The sequence below is a fragment of the Scyliorhinus canicula genome, chromosome 2, assembly GCF_902713615.1.
Source record: "Scyliorhinus canicula chromosome 2, sScyCan1.1, whole genome shotgun sequence".
NCBI lineage: Eukaryota > Metazoa > Chordata > Chondrichthyes > Carcharhiniformes > Scyliorhinidae > Scyliorhinus > Scyliorhinus canicula.
In genome coordinates, this window is record NC_052147.1 from 145,126,181 (window position 1) to 145,151,159 (window position 24,979).

Sequence of the window (24,979 nt, forward strand, 5' to 3'; positions counted from 1 at the left end):
AGCAATTGTGCTATCCACTATGCTACCGTGCTGCCCACGGTATGTTGAGCCTGATTCTTTAATTCTTCAATCTTTTGTTCCAGCTGTTCCTCCAGATGCTATAACACAACAACAGGCTTAATGTTAATTCAACCTACTATGGTTAGCAGTGAAAATTATCCCCTATTTGTTTAAGTTGTACCCATCCCTAACTTCACTTGATGACAGTGAAGAATCAATCACATACTAACACAAGACTTATTTCTTAAATTACTGTCTCCTCTTAAATGTATTTGAGATAGCAGCGATTGATCACATACATAAAAATGTATTAGCAGCCGTTGAGAATTAGGATTCCTCTAATTATGAGCCATTGAGGTTCTTGCACTTGTACATGGCTACCTGTGAAGTATAATGCTGAGATGGAATGAGAAGATTGAGAATGGTATGTTTATTAATTTCAGCTGGGAATGGATAGAGAATAGGGTGCCAATTGTCTTTTAACCACCCAACCCAGTTATATTGTAATTTGTGATATAAAACCTTCAGTACACTAAAACCAAGAGTCTTTTATGAATCACGAGCAAAGGGCGGCACGGTGGCTTAGTGGTTAGCACTGCTGCCTCACAGTGCTGACGAACGATCCCAGCCCCGGATCACTGTCTGTGTGAAGTTTGCACATTCTCCCCGTGTCTGTGTGGGTCTCACTCCCACAACCCGAATATGTGCAAGGTAAGTGGGTTGGCCACACTAAATTGGCCCTTAATTAGAAAAAAAGTAATTGGGCATTATAAATTTATAAAAATAAATAAATAGATCTCGAGCAACATCAGCCAGGATTTTGAAATTGTCATGACAATGAACCTGTCAGTGCTCGCTGTTATTACCCAGTGATGATGTGGAGATGCCGGCGTTGGACTGGGGTGAGCACAGTAAGAAGTCTTACAACACCAGGTTAAAGTCCAACAGGTTTGTTTCAAACACGAGCTTTCGGAGCACGGCTCCTTCTGAAGAAGGAGCCGTGCTCCGAAAGCTCGTGTTTGAAACAAACCTGTTGGACTTTAACCTGGTGTTGTAAGACTTCTTACTGTGATTACCCAGTGAGACTGACAGCAGCTTCTGGCACTCACATGTGCAGTTTAATGCAGAAATCCAAACGTTGCTGACAGAGATTCCCCACTCGTCCATGCTGTTGAAAGAGTCACAGATGGAAATTATTGAATTGAGTTGGGATTCAAACATTATTTCTGCTATTAATCTTTCTGCAAAAACTTCTGAGAAAGTTATACCTCATTGAATAAGGTTTTTAACTGCATACTAAGTCATAATGGAACACCATCTCTGGCCCTGCAAAGCTATTTTATATTTGTTGAATATATTACAATCCTGGACCAGACCCCAACATTTGCCAGGATACTGCACAGGTACTCCAATCACTTTTTAAACATTTATAGTGAGGAAAGGGTACTTCCCTCCAGGAGTGACACACACAAATAGGGATATGGGGCTGGATTCTCTGTTTCTAATAGTAACTTCTGTACTTGTGACGCCGGCGCAGAATTCTTGGACTTCCACGAAAGCAGAACTACCGTCGTTGCTGGACCGATTCCGCTACTGTTAAGGGACTAGCACCGGTGCCACGTGGAACACAATTGATTCCAATGAGAAACGGTGCAAGATTCGCCAGTTTCACAATTGACACTCACGAGGCTGTCAAGCTGCAGCTGCATATACACACTTCACTCCTCACACACACCATCCCAGCCAACAAGATGAGTCATGTGAGAGTACCTTTTAAGAAATCGGGGTTTATCAAATATCTGTAGTGGGTGTCCCTTTAAGAAATGGGTGTTTATTAGAGAGCTGCAGTGATGTCAGAGAATGGGTGGAGCTGGGATGTCAGTCTGCTTTACTTTTGTTTTAGGCTGTTTGCTACAAGGTGTGGAGAGTTTCGGTTTGAGAGCTGGATAGCTGCAGGCAAAGCAAGGAGCTGCATAAGGATCTCTCTCTGCAAACTAAGTAGTGTCTCCAAATCAATTGGGTGATTTCAAAGTGCTGACTGCTCTCAATTGTGAATTTAAACCTGATCTTTGTGTTAAAAAGGGTCTTTTGCATTCCGGATGTTGTTTGGGAATGTATTAAGGGTTATCTGTCGAGTACAGTATTCTGTGGGGATTTATTGGTGTTGATAGTTGTTAAGATGTTTACTGTGGGTTTATAAAGTGTTAACTGGTTTCATAAACAAACATTGTTTTAATTTAAATGTACTATTAAGCTCTGTTGCACCACACCTGTAGAGTGGGCCGTGTGCTCCCCATACCACAATCTATTAAAAGTTGTGGGTCAGGTGAACTCCATGATACACTTTGAGGTTCTCTAAACCCTGGCCCATAACAAGATGACAGCAAGGCGCGCGGCCCCAAGATTCACCAAAGCTGAGCTGAGGACCCTTCTGAATGCGGTGGATGACCCTGTACCCTGATCTGGGAAGGAGGCTGCCAGCCACCGCTATTCACCGTGCCTGGGCGCAGGTGGCAGAGGCTGTAAGCGCCGTGGGCAACACCATCCGGACTGGCCAGCGGTGCTGAAAATAACTGCACAAACTCAGGGCGGCCAGGCTGTTTAGGCAGCACGGTGCCCCTGGCACCATCCCCCATCCCACGTATCCGTAACCCCACCCCTCAACCTGCAGGGCGGCAGAACCCCCGCACTGCACCATGTGCTGGCACCCATACTGGTCACCATGGCCGGGTATCCTGGTCACTGAGGCCACCAGCTACCCACCCCTGGGCTGCATAAGTCGGACTGTCCAATGCCGTTGATTTCAGTCCCCCCCCCAACCCAGGAGAAGGCTGCCCACAACTGCTGAGAGCGGGAGAAACATAGGAAGAAAACATTAAAAAAAAGGAGCAGGCCAATAGGAGCAGGAGGAGGCCATTCGGCCCTTTATGCCCTCTCCGCCATTCATTATGATCATGGCTGATCATCCAACTCAATAGCCTAATCCCGCTTTCCCCCAAAATCCTTTGATGCCCTTCGCCCTAAGTGCTAATTCTAACTGCTTCTTGAAACCATGCAATGTTATCAGAGTTAACGACTTCCTGTGGTAATAAATTCCACAGGCTCACCACTCTCTGGGTGAAAAGATTTCTCCTCTTCTCTGTCCTTAATCGTCTACCCCATATCCTCAGACTGTGCCCCCTGGTTCTGGACACATCCAACACCTGGATCCTTCCTGCATCTACCCTGTCCAGTCCTGTTAGAATTTAATAGTTTTCTATGAGATCCCCTCATTCTTCTGAACTCCAGTGAATACAATCCTAACCGATTCATCTCTCCTCGTACACCAGTCCTGCCAACCCAGGAATCAGTCTGGTAAACCTTCGCTGCACTCCCTCTATAGCTAGAACATCCTTCCTCCGATAAGGAGATCGAAATTGCACACAATATTCCAGGTGTGGCCTCATCAAGGTCCTGCATAACTGCAGCAAGACATCCCTGCTCCTGTATTCAAATCATCTCGCAATTACGGCCAGCATACATTTGCCTTCTTTACCGCCTGCTGCATCTGCATGCTTCCTTTCAGTGACTGGTGTACGAGGGCACCCAGGTCTTGTTGCATGTACCCCTCTCCTAATTTATGACCATTCAGATAATAGTCTATCTTCTTGTTTTTTTTCTACCGAAGTGGATAACCTCACATTTATCCAAATTATACAGCATCTGCCATTCATTTGCCCACTCCCTCAACTTGTCCAAATCACACTGAAGGATCTCTGCATCCTCCTCACAGCTCACCCTCCCACCCAATGTGGTGTCATCTGCAAATTTGAAGATATGACATTTTGTTCTCTTATCTAAATCATAAATGTATATTGTGAATAGCTGGGGTCCTAACATTGATCCCTGCAGAACCACACCAGTCACTGCCTTCCAATTTGAAAAGAACTTGTTAATTCCTACTCTATAGAAGACAGGAGGGGGGCCATCAGAACTGCGGCCCCTAGCTATGGCTAGCAGAGGGCCTTGGATATGGTCGGCAGCCTGGAGGAAAGGGAGGTCGCCGAGCTGGAGTTTGGTCATGGGCGAGGAAGTGAGATTCCGTTTAGAGTCATAGATGTTTAGAGCATGGAAACAGGCCCTTCGGCCCAGCTTATCCATGCCGCCCAGTTCCTATCACTAAGCTAGCCCCACTTGCCCGCATTTAGCTGATATACCTCTCTATCCACCCAGCCCATGTAACTGTCTAATTTAGTTGTGATTCTGCATGACACATATCTCAGCCCCCCCCCCCCCCAATACTACCCCACCCTCACCCTACACCACCTCCACTCCCTCACCCTACTTCACCCCAACTCTCACCACCCTCCATCCACACTCACCCCCACTCCCTCCCCCACCCCGGCCCGCGCTCTAAATCATGCGTCTTACAATCTTGTGTCTTACAAGACCTGTTGGTGATGCCAATGCCACAGCCGGAGCCCCCCCCCCCCCCCCCCCCCCCCCTTTCAGTGGAACCCCTTTCAGTTTATGAAGAGCAGCCTGTCACCTGCAGGTGCTCGTCGACGACATGCGTCCTGTCACACACCCCCTGGACTTGGGGCAGCCCGCCGATGGCGGTATAGTCCGCTGCCCGATTGATCCACATTTATCCACCTGGGCATATATGGCCTCCATGATGGCGTGGATGCACCTGTGCACCGAGGTCTTTGAGATCCTGGACAGGCCCTCACTTGGCGTCTGGAAGCACCCCATTGCGTAAACGTTCAGGGCAACCGTCACCTTGATGGCCACCAGGAGAGGGTGTTCTTCCCCATGTCCCCGCGGTGCCAGATGTGCCATCATCTGGCAGATATGTCGCACTGTCTCTCTGCTGAGCCAGAGTCTTCTACCCCATTCCCGGTCCGGTAAGTCCTTGAATGACAAGCGCTGCCAGTACACATGAGGCCTCCTTGGCACCTCCTCCTCAGCCTGTTGGGCGGCCATCTCTCTGTCCTAACTAGGTGTCCCCTGTTCCTCTGGGGCATGCTGCGCTGCTGCCCTCTCCGGTAATGCAGCTTCCTCCTCCTCAAACAGCTCCTGCTCGTACAGCCGCAGAGCATCCCCCCGGGCTGTGGTGATCAGCAGGAAGGCTGATGGTGGCAGGAAGGCCACCATTGCTGATTGAATTCCAATATCCATTGTCTGCAGGGGCTGAAAGGCCAACATGTTCGCATGGTGCCCAACCAGGTCCATTGGGCTACATGATGCCCGAATTGGCTCTGCAGGCTCTGCTCCCACATGTCCCCACTCCCTCATTGCCCGGCACCATGGGGACTCTGGTCCTGGCACCTGTCCCTGCTGCCAAGGGTACCGTTGGCTTGCACTGTCATTGCCACTGGCATGCTCTATGGCCCCCCATCTGACACCACCATTGGGGCTAGTTTGGCCACTGCACTTTGGTGGGCTGCATGATGCCGCTGGTGGGTGGCTGCCAGGGCGGGGGGGGGGGGAGGGATCATATGGTTGAGGGTGGGGTGGGGTCATCCATATGGCCAGTGCCACTCTGCAGAACCAGCTCCAAGGTGGGTGGTTAGTGGGGTGCGCAGCAAGATGGCTGCCTTGTAATGGTGATTCGTTCCTGGACACCTCCCCAGTCCCACGGAGCGTCACTCCGGCCACACAGTCCATTCCCCAATTTTAAAAAGCACAAGTGAATCACGTCATCGGGTATTTGGCCCGTCTGAGGCTGAGAATTGTGGAGGTTCAATAGAATACTGGGTCAGGCCCCCTAATAATTGTGGTGATGTGCAACACTGTAAATACACAAGGGGTTAATGTACATACATGTAGACTAGCTAGACACTAGAGGGAGAACCAGAGACATCACACACACACACTCAACTAATAGATCAGTTAGATAGGACACGACCAATGGGCACTCACAATAATCACAGAGGTGACACGCCCACAGGAAGGCATTACACCAACTCATATATAAAGGATACCACACACATGATCTGCCTCTTTCCAGTGGAGACAGTCAGAGAGTACAGAGACAAGGTAGATTCAATATCACTCCTACCATGTGGAGTGTAGCAATCTGGTTAGTCAGTCTGAGGAGCTATAGGAGGATTTACAGTAGTGTCGAACGCAAGTTCTAATAGTGTACATAGTTTAATAAACGTGTTGGAGTTATCCTCACGTCTGATCCTTACTTTGTCGAGTGCACCACAAGGAAGCCACTTATGCTACACCGAAATAGCATAACAAGATAATATGCAAACGATGATTACTATACGGTGTTCAGGAATAATAATAATATTTATTATTGTCACAAGTAGGCTTACATTAACACTGCAATGAAATTCCCCTAGTCGCCACATTCCAGCACCTGTTCGGGTACATAAGAGGGAGAATTGAGAATGTCCAATTCACCTAACAAGCACGTCTTTCGGGGCTTGTGGAAGGAAACCAGAGCACCCGGAGGAAACCCACAGGGACACGGGGAGTAGAGACAGTGACCCAAGCCGGGGGTCAAACCTGGAGACCTGGCGCTGTGAAGCAACAGTGCTAACCATTGTGCTGCAATGCCACCTGATGCTGCTGTCAAGGCGACAGAGAATTGCGATTTGGCGTGAAATTGGCACCCACTGCGATTTCGGCATCGGAACCGATTCTCCGCCAAATCGCTTTCCCAATTCGGCCGTCAGCCGACGGAGAATCCCGTTCCTGTTATTTTATATATTGCTGTCAATATCTTTATTTGGAGAACACAAAGAGCTGGTTGGGGTTATTGGAGGCAGGGATTAAATTAAAAGTTCACATTCAGTTGCAATTGCTTTTTCTAAATCCTTTGGTTACAATCAAATAAATGTCAGTATATGAGTGAATATAATTTATGATACAGTATTGCTTCGTCTAAAACAGGAAAATCACTAATCTGTGCTGAGTCAGATGATCCTAGTTGGGGTGGCAAAGTCCAGGAGCTGGACTCTCGGGTCGCCGACGCCGAAATTGCAGTTTACGACAGAATCGGGGTGACACCGCTTTCTCAATGCTTCTCCCCCTCCGAGTATGCTGCGCCACATTGCCTGAGGTCCGCTCACCGATGCTCCACCCCTGACCGGCCGAGTTCCCAATAGCGTGGGTCTCTCAGTCCAGCGCCGCCACAGTCAGGGGAGGGCCGATCCGCGGGCAGGGGGAGACATTATTCATGGCTGGGGGCACTGTGGGGGTTGTCTGGGGCACGTGAGCCGGATGAAGAGGGCGGACTATTTCATTGGCTGGGTCCATGGGCGGCCTCTGCCATGAAGCATGGCGCATCCGCTGCAGGCCGCGTCCATATGCATGCACACCACGGACCCAGCAATTCTCCGGGGCATATCGGCAGTTAGAGCCGGGTGCTCTAAGCTGCCGGCATGCTAGCCCCCAGAAACCGCAAAACGTTGGCCGTTTCGCGCCAGTTTTCCTGCTACCGTTCCCGTGCCGGTGTGGAGACATTGCCTAGAATCGGAGAATCCAGCCCCAGATTTCTGGTTCCTTTTCCTCCTGTGATCCTGCTCGCTGTGCCAAATTGTAGGATCTCTTATTTTCGAATAAGATTCAAGGTCCGGTGGTAGGCTGAGATTGCAAACTTAGTTAGTAGAAATTCAAATATGAAAAGAAATAAAAGGCCCAGAGGGGCAAAAGAAAGAGAACAATGAACAGAGAACAAAGAAGAGAGAGCCCCTCACGCACAAAGGGTCAATCTTTAATTATAATGCATGTTTTGGTAACCCCCCTGCTTTGTTCCCCATTGGCTTATCAATCCCGAGCCATGACGCCTGATTGATGCTCCATTTCAGCATTTTATAGCAGCATTTTGCACTTGTATCTAACTTCCTGGCTGTGCTTACATTGTTACATTGTCACATTTGTGGTTTGGAAAGTTTAAATATTTAGATTGAGTTTCAATATTTCCCCACAGGTTTTACACCTCTCCTTTTAGGATTCTTTTGTCTTGACTGTTAAACAAACTCTTCACAATCAATGGAACCTTTGATTCCCAGGCTGTACTAAGATGGCACCAAACATTTGATTTACCTCTGAAGTCTCCTTTACCATTTTAAATCTGGTTACTGTAGCTGTCCCTTTAAGTCAGAACACTTTATCTGCTTTTCCCGTGAATTCTCCTGAACAGTACCTTGTTCAACGTTTGGGTCTCTTCCCATAACTTCAGTCTTCCTAACATGTTCTTTCTATCCCAATTCCTTGCTTGTCTGGGTTTATTCTTGTTCTTTGGGAAGTTTGCCTTTTTGCATCCCCTTGTCCTGTCGAGCTTTTCTTCAGGCAGTGTTGAGAGATTTCACTCCCTGTCTTCCTATCTTCAACTGCTGATGAATTCAGTTAAAGCACAATCACAAAAGCCTTTCCACTCTAAAGGTGCCCGCGGCTGCTAAGTAACGACTTTATGTTTCTGCAAACTTGTTTATTTTTCATGCCGTAACCCTCCCTAAGCACGAAAGAAGCACAGTTTGAGCCAACCGACTCTCCCTCTGACATATAAACACCATTGTCCAGCATGAATCTAACTACAGGTTTATCCTTCCTTACACAAAAACACTAAATTAAACCCACTTAAACTTATGCCTTATTTCTAATATGTAACAATACAAATATAAATCCCTTAAAACTACCTTTGATTTCCTGACAAGAGGGAGAAATGTGATGGGTTTCATACTATTTAAGAGGGGGTGGAGCAGGGGGGCAAAATCGAAGGTCAAGGACAAGCAGGAGCTAAGAAAGGTGTTATGGACATGAGACAAAGGGAGTGTTAATAGAACATAGAACATAGAACAGTACAGCACAGAACAGGCCCTTCGGCCTTCGATGTTGTGCCGAGCAATGATCACCCTACTCAAACCCACGTATCCACCCTATACCCCCAACAACCCCCCCCCCCTTAACCTTACTTTTTAAGGACACTACGGGCAATTTAGCATGGCCAATCCAGCTAACCCGCACATCTTTGGACTGTGGGAAGAAACCGGAGCACCCGGCGGAAACCCACGCACACACTGGGAGGACGTGCAGACTCCACACAGACAGTGACCCAGCCGGGATTCGAACCTGGGACCCTGGAGCTGTGAAGCATTTATGCTAACCACCATGCTACCGTGCTGCCCCTAGTGTTAATGGTAGTGTTAAAAACCCAAGAAGGCGCTAATAGAGGCATAAAGGCAAGGTTGCAGAATGTGTCAAGTCATCGATTGCACATTCACCCTATGCTATTGTAATATATTTGCAGTTTCAGTTTCAGAAGAAAACCCACAAAAACTTTCAATTTCTTCTAACAGTCTCTCTGGTTGACTGTAATGAAATAGACATTATAAAGCAGCAAATCATTTTGCCTTTGAAACAGAATCCATTGACCCAGCCTGTGTGCTCTGGGTATTTTTGTGCATTGGGAATGGTCACCTTCTTCAAAAGTCCTGTAAAACTGCAACATGAGTAGACACCTTTGTGTGTTCCTGTGTCCGTTTTTGTGTGCATGTTTTTCTGTGTGTCTGCTTCTAAGTGTGTTCCCTTGTTTCGTTTTGTGCGTATTTGAGTGTTTCTTTGCGTGTGTCTGCCTGTGTGCATCAGTGGTTTTCTCGATGTCTGTTTGTGTGTGTGTCTGTGCCTGCCTGTGTTTGTGTGTATTTGTGTTTATCTGTTTCTGTGTGTCCCTTTGTTTGTGTTTCCATGTGTGTCTGAGTGTATGTGCGTGTCTCAGTGGGTTTCTATTAAGTGTGGGTTGAGACAAGGTAGATAGAGAAACTCTCCCCATTGCTAGAAGGGTGGCGAACCAGAGGACAAAAGTTTAAGATGATTAGCATATGTGTTTGTGTGTGTGCGTGTTGCTCTGTGTTTCTTTCTGTGGGTGAGAGAAAAAAGAGGGAGACAAAAACCAAGAGGAAAGACTGGATAGGCTGCACTTGTTTTCTTTTATAACAGAGGACGCTCAGGCGAGATTTAATGGAGGTGTATTAAATTATAAGGGGCCTCGATAGAATGTTTATGAAGGAACTAGGTCCTCCAATTGCACACGATTGATTTGGGTGGATTGAAAAGATAAGCTATGTGTGAATCACAGCACAGAAAGAGGCTATTCAGGCCATTGAGTCAATGTCAGCTCTCTGCAAGAACACCTTAGATAGTCTCACTCTTCCACCCTTTCCCCATAGCCCTGACAAATATTTTCCCTTTGAGTTCCTAACCAATTGCTTGTTGAAAGCCATGATTGAATCTGTCTCCACCACACTTTCAGGCTGTGCATTCCAGATCCTAACCACTTACTGTTTTACAAAGATTTTCCTCATGTTGACTTTGCTTCTTTTGCTAATCATCTTCAACTGTTGTCCTCTGGTTCACCACCCTTCTGGCAATGGGAAGAGTTTCTCTATCTACCTTGTCTCAGCCCATCATGTTTTTTGAACATATTAATCAGGAGCAGGAGTAGGTCCGAAAGAGATGGTGGATGGAAACTGCTACAAACACTGGTCATTGAGTCTTCGCCAAGTTCACACGCTAACTAGATGGCTGGCTTTGGAAACAGAGTGGTGAAGTGTGAATATTGAATAATATTGTGAGCAGGAGGCCAGGAGCTGCATTTGTCCTTTTATTGCCAGACACAAGATGAAGTCTGTTACTCATTGCCCATTGGGAGATATTGGTTGGAGATGGTAGTTGGGGATCATTTCAGAACCCAATGTGCACATTTGGTGCAGTTTGCAGCTGCAAATATCAGGAAGAATGGGAGAAGGTAAACTTTGTTACACTCTTGTGAATTTAAAAGCATTGAACCACTCAGTTCAACGGCAATTAGGGATGGGCAACAAATGCTGGCCTTGCCAGCGATGCCCACAAGAATAAAAGGAAAATAAATGATAGACTGCATAGAGCTTTGGGACATCTCGAGGTTTTGAAAGGTGCGATATAAATGAAAGTGCTTTCCTTTCTTCAACCCAGTCACTTGGAGTGATTTGGGGGGGTGAAGTGAATTAATCCCAAAGAGGTTTGTGGGATTCTCGGCACACATTTAAGATGTACCTGTACATTCTGATGCAGGCCACATTCTGATGTTGCCTGCTTTTTGAAAAATAAATATGTACTTTCATTGAAGTTTTCAACAGTATTCGCTTCGAAATAAAGAAAAAAAGCTATTGGTATCGAGGTAAAACAGGTACAGCGCATAACAAAAGTCATTGTCAACAAAGAAACAAATCAGTCCAGATGAGCTGGGGAGAAAATCGCCAATATGTTCCTCGTACAAATACAAGATTTGTCTGCGCCAAGTAGGATACAGTAGCACAGTGGTTAGCACTGTTGCTTCACAGCTCCAGTGTCCCAGGTTCGATTCCCGGCTTGGGTCACTTGTCTGTGCGGAGTCTGCACATTCTCCCCCTGTCTGCGTGGGTTTCGTTCCGGTGCTCCGGTTTCCTCCCCCAAGTCCCGAAAGACGTGCTTGTTAGGTGAATCGGACGTTCTGAATTCGAACAGATGCCGGAGTGTGGCGACTAGAGGATTTTCATAGTACATGGGACCGCATCATACCAACAGCTTTAGAACAGAAATAAAGGGCAATAAAAAACCCTGAGAACCCCAGAGCAATGGGGGAATTATATTGTCATCCTCAATGCAATCAAAGTCCCTTCCAGGCCCAGGACACAGCAGACAGCCAACTATCACGTAGCAATAAGACAGTAAGGAAAGGACCAAGAACCATAGATCCAAGGGAATCTCAGACCTCAAACACTCGGCCTCCTGCAGAAAATTAGGAAAAGATTAAAGAATATTAACAAACAGCAAACAAGGGCAGCACGGTAGCATGGTGGTTAGCATAAATGCTTCACAGCTCCAGGGTCCCAGGTTCGGTTCCCGGCTGGGTCACTGTCTGTGCGGAGTCTGCACGTCCTCCCCGTGTGTGCGTGGGTTTCCTCCGGGTGCTCCGGTTTCCTCCCACAGTCCAAAGATGTGCGGGTTAGGTGGATTGGCCATGCTAAATTGCCCGTAGTGTCCTAAAAAGTAAGGTTAAGGGAGGGGGGGGAGGGTTGTTGAGTGGATACGTGGGGTTGAGTAGGGTGATCATTTGCTCGGCACAACATCGAGGGCCTAAGGGTCTGTTCTGTGCTGTACTGTTCTATGTTCTAAGACCCTGGCTACCAAACCCCGCCCACCAGGTCTCGGGTCCAAGGAAAGAACAAGCCACTGGATCAGCAAACAACCCCTTGGGGAGTATCAGTGCAACTATAAGACACAAGGCCAAGAAGGATATCAACAGATCCCAGCCGGAAACGGGAAACCCCCACCCCCCATCTCACCAGGGAGAGGGGAGTGCTGACAGGGCACCGCCTGAGTAAAAGTGAACACTCCAGGTGTTTCTATAGAAACTCAACCTTGCACCCCACAAAGGTTGCACCAGCCCAATCTGAATCCAGACAAGGCACCTCTCACCCCATCCAAAGAAGAAGGGTCATTCAAACTGGCCCTCCGCCAATGGTGAACCCCAGCACTGAAGAAGAACAATCAAGGCAACCACATCTCGGGCGTCCTGGGAGGGAGGGCTGGTCCTCTCCCCGCCAGCACCCCAGGGTCCCTCCGCCACTCCACCAGGCCAAGCCAAAACCAAAACACCACACCTCCCAGTAGGGAGAGAAAAAGAAAAGAGGAACACCCCCCCCCCCCCCCCCCCCCCCCGGGTGTGGGCACCCAGTCGGATCACAGAATTATCATCCCATAGAGGATACTCAGGGCTACGCTTGTCCTCAGAAAAGTTGCAGCAGTAACGAATACAGACAGAGAGGGAGATGCAGCTCAGAAGAAAAAACTGACCCTAAGGAAGAGATAAAGAGACAAATATAGCCAGTCCTTATCAGGATAACAAACACTCTAAACACCCTAAAAAAAAAAGTGCAGATGCTCTGGATTGTTCTGGATTTGACTCAAACTAAGGAGAAAAAGAAATGGAAACTAGGTTAGCGCTAATTAGGGGTCCTTCCTTGAACCTAGCGAGAACAAACTAACCCAAACAATGCCCACCCTCCACCCCTAATCCCGTTCTGGCTCTGCTCATCTTCCTTCTAGGTGAGGGGGGAGTCACAAAAAGCAATCACTCCTCTCTCCATCACAAAGATTGTCAAACCATGTAAGCACCAAATACATTTAAGATAAAGGAAAAAAGACTGCGTAAAGCCCATATTCAATATTCGGCTGAACATGATATGAACTTATTAAATCAGGATAATTAAGGGTCCAGGTCCTCACATCCACCTTATTCATCATTCACTTCCCTGTAAATGGCATTAAAGATGACAACATTAAGCAGACAACAACATGATCAAAAGGGAGTGAAGTCTGGGATAGCAACCAAGAGGCAGAAATGCAAGGCATCCCTCAGGATAAAGACTTCTTCTTCAATGATGCACAAAGACCAAAATCAAGGATGAAGCAGGATCAATGACCGCTCATCATCAGGATCTCTCAAGGATTTTGATGATTCAAACAAGAGACACCATTACCTATGCCATGCCGTCTCACCAGAACCCAAGTGGTCTGGCTGGGGGGAATGACTCGACCGGTTCAGTCACCTCCAACCCCTCACGATCGACGTCCAGAACAGAATAAAACAGTACCAGTTGTCGAAAGGCCACACAAACCACAGGACTCGAAGACAGGATTAGATGTGTCCCATCGAATCAAATTTACCCAGCCTCCAGATCAAGATTCCCGAAACATGACACCCAATCCGTGAACTCAACTGGGAACTTCTCCTCTGCTTCATTCCGGGGACCGAGCTCAGCAACACACCTCTCCCGATTCCTCTCTCTACCGACTCCATCGAGATGGACGACAAGGCCATGCAGCAGAAGCTCGACTGCACAGAAGTGGCCTCCCGCCCGGCACAGTGCATAGGGCATAGGAACAGGAGTAGGCCATTCAGCCCCTCATGCCTGTCCCACCAATCAATGAGATCATGAAATGAAAATCGCTTATTGTCACGAGTAGACTTCAATGAAGTTACTGTGGAAAGCCCCTAGTCGCCACATTCCGGCGCCTGTTCGGGGAGGCTGTTACAGGAATCGAACCGTGCTGCTGGCCTGCTTGGTCTGCTTTCAAAGCCAGCGATTTAGCCCAGTGTGCTAAACAGCCCCTCATGGCTCCATATACCTGCTTTTGACCCATATTCCTTAATATCTGTGCTCAACAAATTCCTATCTATCTCAGGTTTAAAATGAATAACTGTTCTAGCTTCAACTGCTGTTTTTGAGAGAGAGTTCCAAACCTTTACCAGCCTTTGAGTGAAGAAGTTCTTCACAACATCTCTCCTGAACCATCTGGCCCTAATTTTCAGACAATGCCCCCTAATTTTAGAATCTCCAACCAGTGAAAATAGTTTATCTACCCTGTTATTCCCTGTTAATATCTTGAAGGTCTCTCTTTAATGCAAAAACCTCCTCATGTGCTTCCATTGTTCCACTGTCTCCATAAACCAGCTCCCCGTCCCCCACTGTGACAATATGAATATTGTAAGAATAATGAAGGGTTAACAATTTACTGTAACTACATCCAACCACTAGATGGCGATCAAGCACATACACGTGGATCAAGTGATACTCTTGATCTGGGGAGAAGGTTGTTTGGTGAGATAGTGAATAGTCGTGTTATCAGGAGCTCTGTAGTTAGAATCATAGTTTTAGTTAATCTGTAATTTTTTACATCTTAGCAAGTAAGTCTAATATATTTAGTTGTAGGGTAAATAATTTAGCTTTGTTCAATACAATTCTTGATATTTTTTATGAGACACTACACTTCGAAGCCATCCTCATTCAGAAATCAAAGAACATCGCATGGTACCAAGAATGGACATCATAAGGTATCAGGTATGCATGCTAAAGATAAGTAGAGAGATGCGGAAAGAAGGAGAGAAGTTTGCAAGAAATTTCAGTGAAACATAACTTAGAAAAAATTCCTAACCAGAGTCTGACTTCAATGATGACGTCGAAGCAAATCCCCGTCAAAGTGAGGTGGAAGGTCTACAAACTCCACAACAATTTCAGACTTTGGGTAAAGTAGACGTTAATTGACGTACTTTCAAGCAGCAGTTTGAGTTGTATATCTCTGCCCTAGACCTAGAAGCGGCCAGCGACCAGCAAAAACTAGCACTGTTTTTAACGTGGCTGGCGCGCAAGCCATTGAACTCTTGTTCCGGTTTGAGGATGAGGCAGATAAAAAAAGTACGTCAAAGTTATAATAATATTTATTGTCACAAGGAGGCTTATATTAACACTGCAATGAAGTTACTGTGAAAATCCCCTAGACGCCACACTCCGCCGCCTGCTCGGGTACACAGATGGAGAATTCAGAATGTTTAAATTACCTAATAGAACATCTTTCGGGTCTTGTGGGAGGAAACCGGAGCACCCGGAGGAAACCCACGCAGACACAGGAGAACATGTAGATTCCGCACAGACAGTGACCCAAGCCGGGAATCAAACCTGGGACCCTGGCGTTGTGAAGCCATAGTGCTAACTACAATGCTACCGTGCTGCCCTATCGAGAAGTTTGACAAGCACTGCCAGTTGAAACAAAACATTTGAACGGTATGTGTTCAGGCAAAGAGGGCAAAAAGCAGGTGAAACGCTTGACTGCTTCATAACGGGTCTGACAAGTGCAGACATGTAATTTTTAGATTATCCTAGATTCACTTTTGCGAGATCAGATAGTCTGCAGAGTTAAAAGGGACAGACTGCGAGAAAGGTTATTATGACGGTCTGATTTGATGTTAGAAGGCACAATCAGTATGTGTAGAGCAAGCGAACTGGCAAGAAATCAATTTTCCCAAATGATTGTCGGAAAAGTGGCGCGAAAACTAACAACGTGGCCGACGCCATTAATGTAGTGGCGCACCTGAAAAAGAAATGTGCTCCAGATGGCAGCCATTTTAAGAATGACAGCTGCCATTTTACACATGACGTCACGAGCATCATTATGTGCAAAAGGTGTGGCAACACGCATCAGATTTAAAAATGCCCTGCATATGGAAAAAACTGTGCTAAATGTCACAAACTAAATCACTGTGCATCTCAATGTAGATCGGGAACAAATTCACAGTAGAACATCACACCCACCATCCCAGCATTTCTTGAAATTGGCCTGTCCTTCAGATCTCCAGCCAGAACAAAATCTTCATTGGCAGCCATCATCCATCGATGCACACCACACCGTCAGGGCGGCTTGTTCCAAAGCAACTGCACCACTGTAGGCAGGGCTCCACCCCCCACTCCTTCCAGCCATCACAGACAAGCTAGGGTTCAAACATTCTAACTGGGCTCTATTATTTTGGGCAGAAACACTGACCAATAATTATTGGGACAAAGTGTAAACAATGTGAACCAAGAAAAGACAAAAATAAAATGTGCACCAGAATGAAAAGACGTTTTGAAAAATGAGCCAGAGCTCGCAGCCTCTCCTGCGCTCACCATGCGCCGCCCCCCCTCAACTCCGCTGCATGCATTTTCAATAATTGCTGTGTGCAGCAGCTCTCCGCGCTGTCCATTAGCTACACGGATAAACGTGCACATACATATAGTTTGAATTAAATCAAGAGAAACCTTCTTACCCAGCGAGTGGCGAGAATGTGGAACTCGCTGCCACATTAGAGTAGATGAGGTGAAGAATCGATAGATCTCAGGGGAAGTTTGATCAACATAAGAGAGAGAAATGTTATTCTGACAGAGATGGCATGGGGTACATGTGGAGGGTACAGACTGGCATAGAGCAGTTGGGCTGAATGGTCTGTGTCTGTTGTAAATTCGATTTTAAGTAAAAGAATGACAGCGGCATAAACCTTTCAGAGCTTTTAGAAACATGGCGACTGCATTGAGAGAGAGTGAGCTGAAATATTTTGAAAACTAGAGAGTGCACAAAACACCCTGGGACTGCTGTTAATTGTAAGCATTAATAGCTTAACAGATGAACTCAGCGGTTGCTTAGATCAAAGAACAGATTTGGAATGAATATTATGATGTAAAGGACACAACATTCTGTGGTGCTATGGTTACCTGTTTCAAAAGAAAACCAATTCACACCAGCTGGAGAAGATTTGAGATCAGAAGGATGGGGCCAGTTGGTTTGGTCAGTGTGTGTGGAGGATCAGTGTCAATATCTTTAAAAGAGATGTGAGCCATTTGAGAATCCCAAGCTCTCAGGGCCACGTCTCCCAAGAGTTTAATCATGGATAAGTTGCTCTTACCATATGCAAGGAACCGTTCTCGTAGCACCATTCTTTCACGATCTTCATCATTTACAAACAAGCCAAGCAGTGCATCTTCTGAAATCCTGGATGTCAGTGCATCCCAGATGAGAACACCGGAAAGGTCATTTCACAGCTTAATCCTAACTGGTGCAAGTAGCAGGCGAGCCACGACCAGTGGTAGCAGATATGTCAGTACACCTGGGCACCCATCCAAAACCCCAGCTCATGGTGCGAAGCAGGCTGGACTCCTTAAGGTAACTTGTCAGCTCTCCAGCAGTTGTACGGAATGGTCCCAGTGTGGATAGAGGAAAAATATCATATTTAACTTTCAATTGAGGCCCTGCTCAGGAAATTTAGCACGTTCTTATCAAAATGGACCTCTTGTACAGAGGGCATCAATATCACCAGGAAAGTTTGTTATATTTTCTCCACCCTTGCAACATCAGTCAATCTCGTACACCCAACATGTTGATTTCACACTCCCGGTCTGGCAGCACCACAACTTTAGAATTTTCAGCCTTGTTCACTTTCCATAGTCTCACCCCTTCTCTCTCAGTGTAACCTCCTCCAGCACAGAACCGTCCAGGATCTTTACATTCCTCCAATCTGGCTTTGCACTCATCCCTCAATTGCACTGACCTCCCATCCATCCCTCACCTCTGGTGGATGCACCTTCAGCTACCCAGACCCAAAACCCTGGGCTTCCCTCCCTGAATGTCCCTGCCTTTCAACCTTTCACCTCCTTTAAAACATTTGTTGAGACCTCCCTCTCTGACCAGGATTTTGATCACCTGCAATATTGTCAGAGAATTAACAACAAACCAAATGACTAAAAAAGTGTCCTTCCTAATGTCTTCTTGTTAAGCTGAAAGGTCATCAACCTTTCTCTCTCCACAAAAATGTTCCAGAATGTTCTGTTTTCATTGGACAATGATTTACGATAATCAGGAAATCTGCCCATGACCTGGAAGAGGGAATGGATTGAAATTGTTCCCAATTTCCCTCACTGCCCATCTTTATTCTCACAGGCAACCTCCTCCTTTCTGGGAAGCACTGAGCCATTTTCTTCATTGAGTTGTAGTTACTGGTTAAAGATTTACAATTGCAAATGGCACAAGGACTTCACACTGACATTATCTTCTTGCAGCGTTTCATGGGAGTTCCTAAAGACATTGCAGAAGAAAGTGCAACAGATGCTTCTCAAGCCCACCTAACAGCGGTGGATGAGCCAGTGAGTTATTGACTACATTATTAATGACCTTTTCCACTATAGGCAGTATGTTCCAGTTGGAGTTTGGGGATGGGGAGAGTTTGGTGGTCATCTGACAGGGTAAAAGGAGGCAAGAAGAACGGGAATCCTCTGGGACAATGGCACAGAATTGGCTCCAGAGCTGAATATCGGTGTTCACAATATCGTGGCGAGTTGCAGAGCACATTCACCACACTGTGGGTGGATGACCGCATTGAGGGGGAGGATAAAGGGGGTGGCGCATAGCAAAATGGAGACATGCAGTGTTCATTGGGGTATCTATAGACAGGTGATTCAGCAACTATTGCGTGAGACCCACGCGCTGAGTTGTCTCCCTGAGGCCAGAATGAAGAGATTCACAGAGAGAGTGCACAACATTCTGAGGAGCTGCGGGACGAGAAACAGTCAGAAGACTTGGTCCATGAGGGAACTAATTGTTGTGTCATTATAATAATGTCTTTGACTTACTTACAGTGCAAGACACACCAGTTGCTCATAAAGGATTGATAAACACACTGTGGGTTCTTTATTAAGACTAGGACAAGAAAACAGTCATACATAGATGTGACACAGCTGAGATGTCAGATTATATTTTTATGAAATACACATATATGTCAATGTGGCTACTTTCTAAGATTTGAAAACTGAAGAAAGACTTTAGAAAGTTTGAAGCTATGTCTGCTTATAACTCTGAGCAAAAACAACTTTTGGCAATATTTGAGAATGTGACACCTTGTTATTTCTGATGATGCTCCTGACCTCTGTGACTGCAGAGATCAAATTCAATGGGAATTATACGCAGGCCATCTATGTTACCTAAGCCAGGCCTGGGCAACAAAGACTGCCAGTTTGCGAGGACAAAGGACCTACAAATTCTTAAGTGTTGAATATTAACAATCTCAATAATCCAGACAAAGGGAAACTCTCGGCAATATGCAGGTGGGGGTCCCATGTAGGGTGGCTCACGCCAGAGTACTCATTTTTGGCCCTTTTCACCCAGTTTCGGGGAGGAAATTGTATGTGAGCAGCCTTCAATAAAGTCGTGGGAATTATAGGATGTTGAAAACCCAACAAAAGAATACAGCATGAAAAGGAACGAGCGCTAGTCCACCAGCGGTGAAGTTCAAGCGGCAGTTTGCTCAGTATTTTGAGCGGCATGGGAAGGAGATGATGGGAACGCTCAGTCGGTGGAAGATACTGATAAAGGAGGCTCTTGGAAGGACGTCGGAGACGGTGAGGAGCATGGTGAAGTGTTGAAGGGGATGGAGGAGGTATTGTCGCCACACAGCGACCAGCTCATCTCACTGGGAAAGGAGCTGCTGAAGATGGAGGAAAGTAACATAGGCCTTAAACAGGGTGAAAGCAGTGCTTTACAAGAGTGGTGTGAGGCTCAGGGTGGTCAACTCAGAGAAGCTGAGGGTTACGTATAACTCCAAAGACCATGGACGACATCCTCTGTTAGCCGACGCTGAAATCGGAAAATGCGATTTGGCGGAGAATAGCTTCCGATGCCAAAATCGTGGCAGGTGCCAATTTGACGCCAAATAGCGATTATCCGATACCTCGAAACCAGCGTCAATGCATTTCACTCCGCACGTACAGTAGGCACAGTTTGCATATCATTAGTGGGCCCGACCTGGTGTTCTCCACGATTTTCCGCCTCTGATGGGCTGAGTTCCCGACGGCATGTTTCACTTCTGCTTTGAAAAATCGTGAAACCGGCGTGGTGGCTGCTGAAGAGAGAGAGTGGGTACGGAAAGTGTCCAACATTGCCATAGTGTGCTGACAGTTGTTCCGTTGACCGGGGGGCTTCTGCGAGGGCTAGTGGGGAGTAGTGTTAGGTAGCCAGGAGGTGATCTGTAGGGTCAGGGTGGACAGACATGGAGCACCACTGCCGCAGCCGGCAAGGCAGCCAAGCAGCCAACAACCCACTTTGAACCTGGTGTCACGGGTCATATAGGTGTCCCCCCTCGGGGCACCCCCCTGGGTGCCCTCTGACCGTAGCCGACACATCAGCTGCAAGGGCATGCTCCAGCACAACCAGTGCCATCTCTTTGGCTGGGATAAGTGTGTGTAGGGTGTGTAACGTGCATGTGTGGCTGCAGCTTGTCAGCCTCCCTAATGTCAATCAACGGCGTGGGGTTGCCCCACAATGGCAAATCCCATTGACCAGCCGGCGAAAGGGTGAATCCCAAAGGAGTTGCCGCACCAGAAATCTGCTGCGGCGGGACGGAGAAACCTGCCCTTAGTCTCAGAAACGGAGAATCTAGCCCCATTTCTTTGAGGAGGTGGAGGCGTTTGTGAGGGCTGAAGAACTGGGGTTGAATGGAGTTTGGAATTTGATTTCTCATGTTATGGTTGGTAGGAGATGGATTGGAGGCAGTGGGATAATGTGTCTGGGCTTTTCCCCCTTTGTTTAGTGTTTAACATGTTTAATCAGTTTGGAGATAAAAGCTGATTGTTCCACCTTCTCAATGCAATCCTCCAATCGTGGGATAGGATAAGAGTCTGTTCTTGTAACTGCATTAACATTTCAATAGCCCACACACAATCATTGGGTACTGTCCGGTTTCAGTACCATCACTATGGGTGAGCTCCATTAGCTGCAACCCACTTCAATGATGCCATTTGTAAGCATACTTTCAATTTCTTTTTGAACCTGTGCCAATTTTAGAGGGTTCAGACGATATGGATGTTGTTTACTTGGAACAGCATTTCTCACATCTACATCATGTTTAGCCATTTTAGCACTTCCCAAATTATCTCCACAAACTTGCCCATGTGATATTAATAACACACGTTTTTCCTCTGGAAGATAACTCAATAATTTATCCCAATTTTTAAGAACATCTTTGTTATCCAATTTAATTTGAGGAATGTCAAATTCAGAGTCACCTGGATTTGGTTCTTCATTTGAGTTAGAATTGCTAAAACCTCCTTTTGCTCTCCTTCCCTTTCAAAATACCTTTAAAGCATATTCACATGACACACTCGGTGAGTTTTCCTTCTATCTGTTGTTCTTACCAAATAATTCACCTCACTCAATTTCCTTTCAATCTGATAAGGTCCACAAAACCTTGCTTTTAAAGGTTCACCACTGGTCACAGTGCTAAAACTTTATCTCCACTGGCAAAACTACAAACTTTTGCTTTCTTGTCTGCTCCCTGTTTCATTAAATGCTGTGCAACTTTTAAATGTTGTCTCGCCAATTTATCTGCTCTATTTAATCGTTCCCTAAAATTTCACACGTAATCCAATAATATAATTTCAGACTGCTCACTCACCAATTTCTCCTTAATCAATTCACGTGGTTCTCTTACCTCATGACCGAAATTTAGTACAAAAGGACTGAATTTGGTTGACTCATTCGGTGCATCCCTAATTGCAAACAGTAGGAATGAAATTCCTTTATCCCAATCCTCAGGATAATATTGACAATAAGCCCTCAACATTGTCTTTAACGTCTGATGCCACCGTTCTAATGCTCCCTGCGATTCTGGATGGTACATAGTTGATTTAAATTGTTTTGCTCCTAAGCTATCCATAACTTCCTTGAATAAGCTTTGTAGCCATCTGGGATGGCCACTTACAACCAGGGACAGAGAAACTCACAAAGCCTACCGGGTAAAATGGACAAAGCTAGACTCAGGCAGGCTCAGAGCCTGAAATGTATATTTGCAAGCAAGGAGTCCAGACGGTATCGAAACTCCGACCAATTAGCATTTTGATGGGCCGATTAGCATTTCATGGCTAAACCCCGCTTCCTTTTAGCTTCCTTACCCCCAAATGACCTCCTACTGGTGGAGTTATGCAGGAAGTTTTCGGACAGGCTGGCACCGCTGTTGTGGAGATGTTTGAGGAAGTGGTGGCTGGCTGGAGGGGGGGGGGGGGGTGCTTCCAGAGATGATGGGACAAGCATCTATTTTGTTAAAAAAGGATAAGGACCCAATGGAATGTTGGTCGTATCGGCCAATATCCCTGTTAAATCTGGATGCCAAGTTTCTTGCCAAGGTGTTGGCACTTAGGCTGGCGGAGTGCCTCCCACAGATGGTTGGGGTGGATTGGACAGGATTTGTAAAGGAAAGGCAGTTGGCCTCGAATGTGCGGTGCTTGCTAAACATGGTGCTCTCCCCATCAGAAGTGGGGAGCGGGAGGTGGTGGTGGCGCTGGATGTGGGGAATGCATAGAGTGGCATTATTGTTTGCAGTGTTGGAACAGTTTGGGATTGGGCCTAAATTTGAGGAGTGGGTCAAAATGTTATATAACAAAATAATAATCAATTATTGTCACAAGTAGGCTGCATTGAAGTTACTGTGAAAAGCCCCTAGAAGGAACCGAAGACGGGTGTTGGTACAAATTAGGTGAACTCAGGATATTTTCAGTTGCATAGGGGAATGGGTCGGGGCGTCCCATGTCCCACCCTTTTGTTTGAGCTGGTGATCGAGCCCTTGGCTATTGCGCTAAGGTGATTGGATAAGTGGAGGCGGATAGAGATCGGGGGGGGGGGGGGGGGTGGAGTGCATAAAATGTCCCTGTACGTCGACGACCTTTAGTTGTATAATTCCAAGCCGGTTCCCACAATAGGGGATATAATGGGGATGCTCAAGAGATTTGGGGCTTTTTCAGGATACAAATTGAATTTGGAGAAAAGCGAGTCCTTTTTGGTCTCCCCACCAGGGACAGGAACTGGCTTGGGGGGAATGCCGTTTCATGTGGAAATTACATATTTCAGGTATCTGGGGCTGTAGGTGGTTGATTTTGTCATTTGTCTGCGTAAGGTAACGAGGATTCGGAAAACTTCAGTGAGCGCGACAGTCAGAGGGGTTGGCTCTGCCGATTCTGATGTATTATTGGTTGGCAAATACCGGGTTGAAGCTGATGCTGATTTGAGAGAATCATTTGTTTGAGCCTTGATATTAGAAGCTAGGTTTCGGGTTTGAGAGAAGCGGGGGGTCGGGGGGGGGGGGGGGGGGGGGGCGGAAATTAAAGACTTATTTTTGGTAGGGCAGTTTGCAAGCTTGGAGGAGTTGGCGGAGAAGTTTGGGATTTCACGAGGGGAAGTCTTTAGGTATATGCAGGTGCGGGGTTTTGCAAGGAAGGTTTTTCCTGACATTTCCAGTGACACCACCCTTCTCGTTGTTGGAGGGAGAGTTGTTGGTGATGGGGTTGGGAGGGGGTCATCACAGCAATCTATGGGAGGATTATGGAGGAGGATACAACATAGTTGGAGGGGGCTACGGCCAAGTGGGAGGAGGATATCACAGAGCACAGGTGTATCTGCGCCGTCACAGAGGCCCAAATGCCCAGTTAGCACAATACATCTATTTCAATGTGGACTGAACCCACCAGGATGCTAGGGATGCATGTCACCCTATCGACACCTGCAGATGACAGGCCGATCTACACAAACCGAAAGGGGTTCCACTTGACGAATATGCAGCTGATATGTGACCATCAGATGCGCATCATGAAAGTCTGCGCCCGATACCGGGACAGTGTGTACGACGCATTAATCCTGGCACACTCGACTGGGGGTTGGCTCCTGGGTGATAGGGGTTATCCACTGCTGTTGTTGCTGATGACATGTATCCGGAGGTCACACACCAATGCCGAGACCAGCCACAACAACGCCCATGCAGCAACGAAGAGCGTGATCGAGTGGTGCTCCTGGATGCTCAAGATGCAGTTCAGGTGCCTGGACCTCTCTGGAGGGGCCCTCCAGTTTAGTGCTGGGAGGGTCGCTCGCATCATGGCGGCCTGCTGTGTCCTCCACAACATTGCACAGCAGAGGGGTGACCTGCTAGGCCTCCGACAAGAGGATGTGGGGGAGATCAAGGATGGGCAGGACAGGGGCCCAGGCAAGCACGGGAGGCCGCATAATGTTTGCGCCAAGGCCAACGTGCTGGGGATGCTCTGATCGCCTCCAGGTCCACCGACTGAGGAGGGGGGGGGACAGGCCAGGGGCATGGTCACCGCACCCCCCCCCCCCCGGGTGCCCTTGGCTGCTGCTCGGGTGTCCCAGATGGTGTGGTGCCGGCCTGTTCTACCTGCTTCCCACCAGATGTGCCAGGGACAGGAGTGGGAGGGAATCAAAGGTGCTGCGGTGTTCCGGTACCTCTGCTGCGTGAGTCACCAGCATGGGCCCCATCACCTCTTCCTCCTTCGGGGTGTCTGATGGCCCCGGGCTAATCCATGGGATGGGGATGTGACCAGAGCTATCCTTTGTGGCCCCCACGCCACTTGGCGCTGCCAGTCCTGGAGGCCAACTCTGGACTTGGCCAGGGTCTGCATGCTCGCGGCCATGGAGCACAGGGAGTGGGCCAGCTTCATATGGGACTGCAACACATCACCCATTGACTGTGACACCACTTCCTGGATCTGTGCTGCATCAGCCAGTGACTGTGCCATCTCCCTCTGGGACTGGCCCACCTCCCTCTGTGTCTGCACAATGTTGGCCAGCGCCTGGGCAATGCCGCCGTCACTCCCAGCCATGA

The 24,979-nt window shown here is 47.2% G+C and overlaps 1 protein-coding gene across 1 annotated transcript in view; it reads left to right on the forward strand.

The window, feature by feature from the left end:
- Window positions 1-17,065: 17,065 nt before the first annotated feature.
- LOC119962278 (microtubule-associated protein futsch-like) overlaps window positions 17,066-24,979 on the forward strand; it is a 433,376-nt gene continuing 425,462 nt past the window's right edge. Inside the window, exons 1-2 of the mRNA XM_038790266.1 lie at window positions 17,066-17,490; window positions 18,384-18,467. Of these exons, the coding sequence (XP_038646194.1) occupies window positions 17,215-17,490; window positions 18,384-18,467 (360 nt within the window). The 5' untranslated portion in view covers window positions 17,066-17,214. The remainder of the gene's footprint in view (window positions 17,491-18,383; window positions 18,468-24,979) is intronic.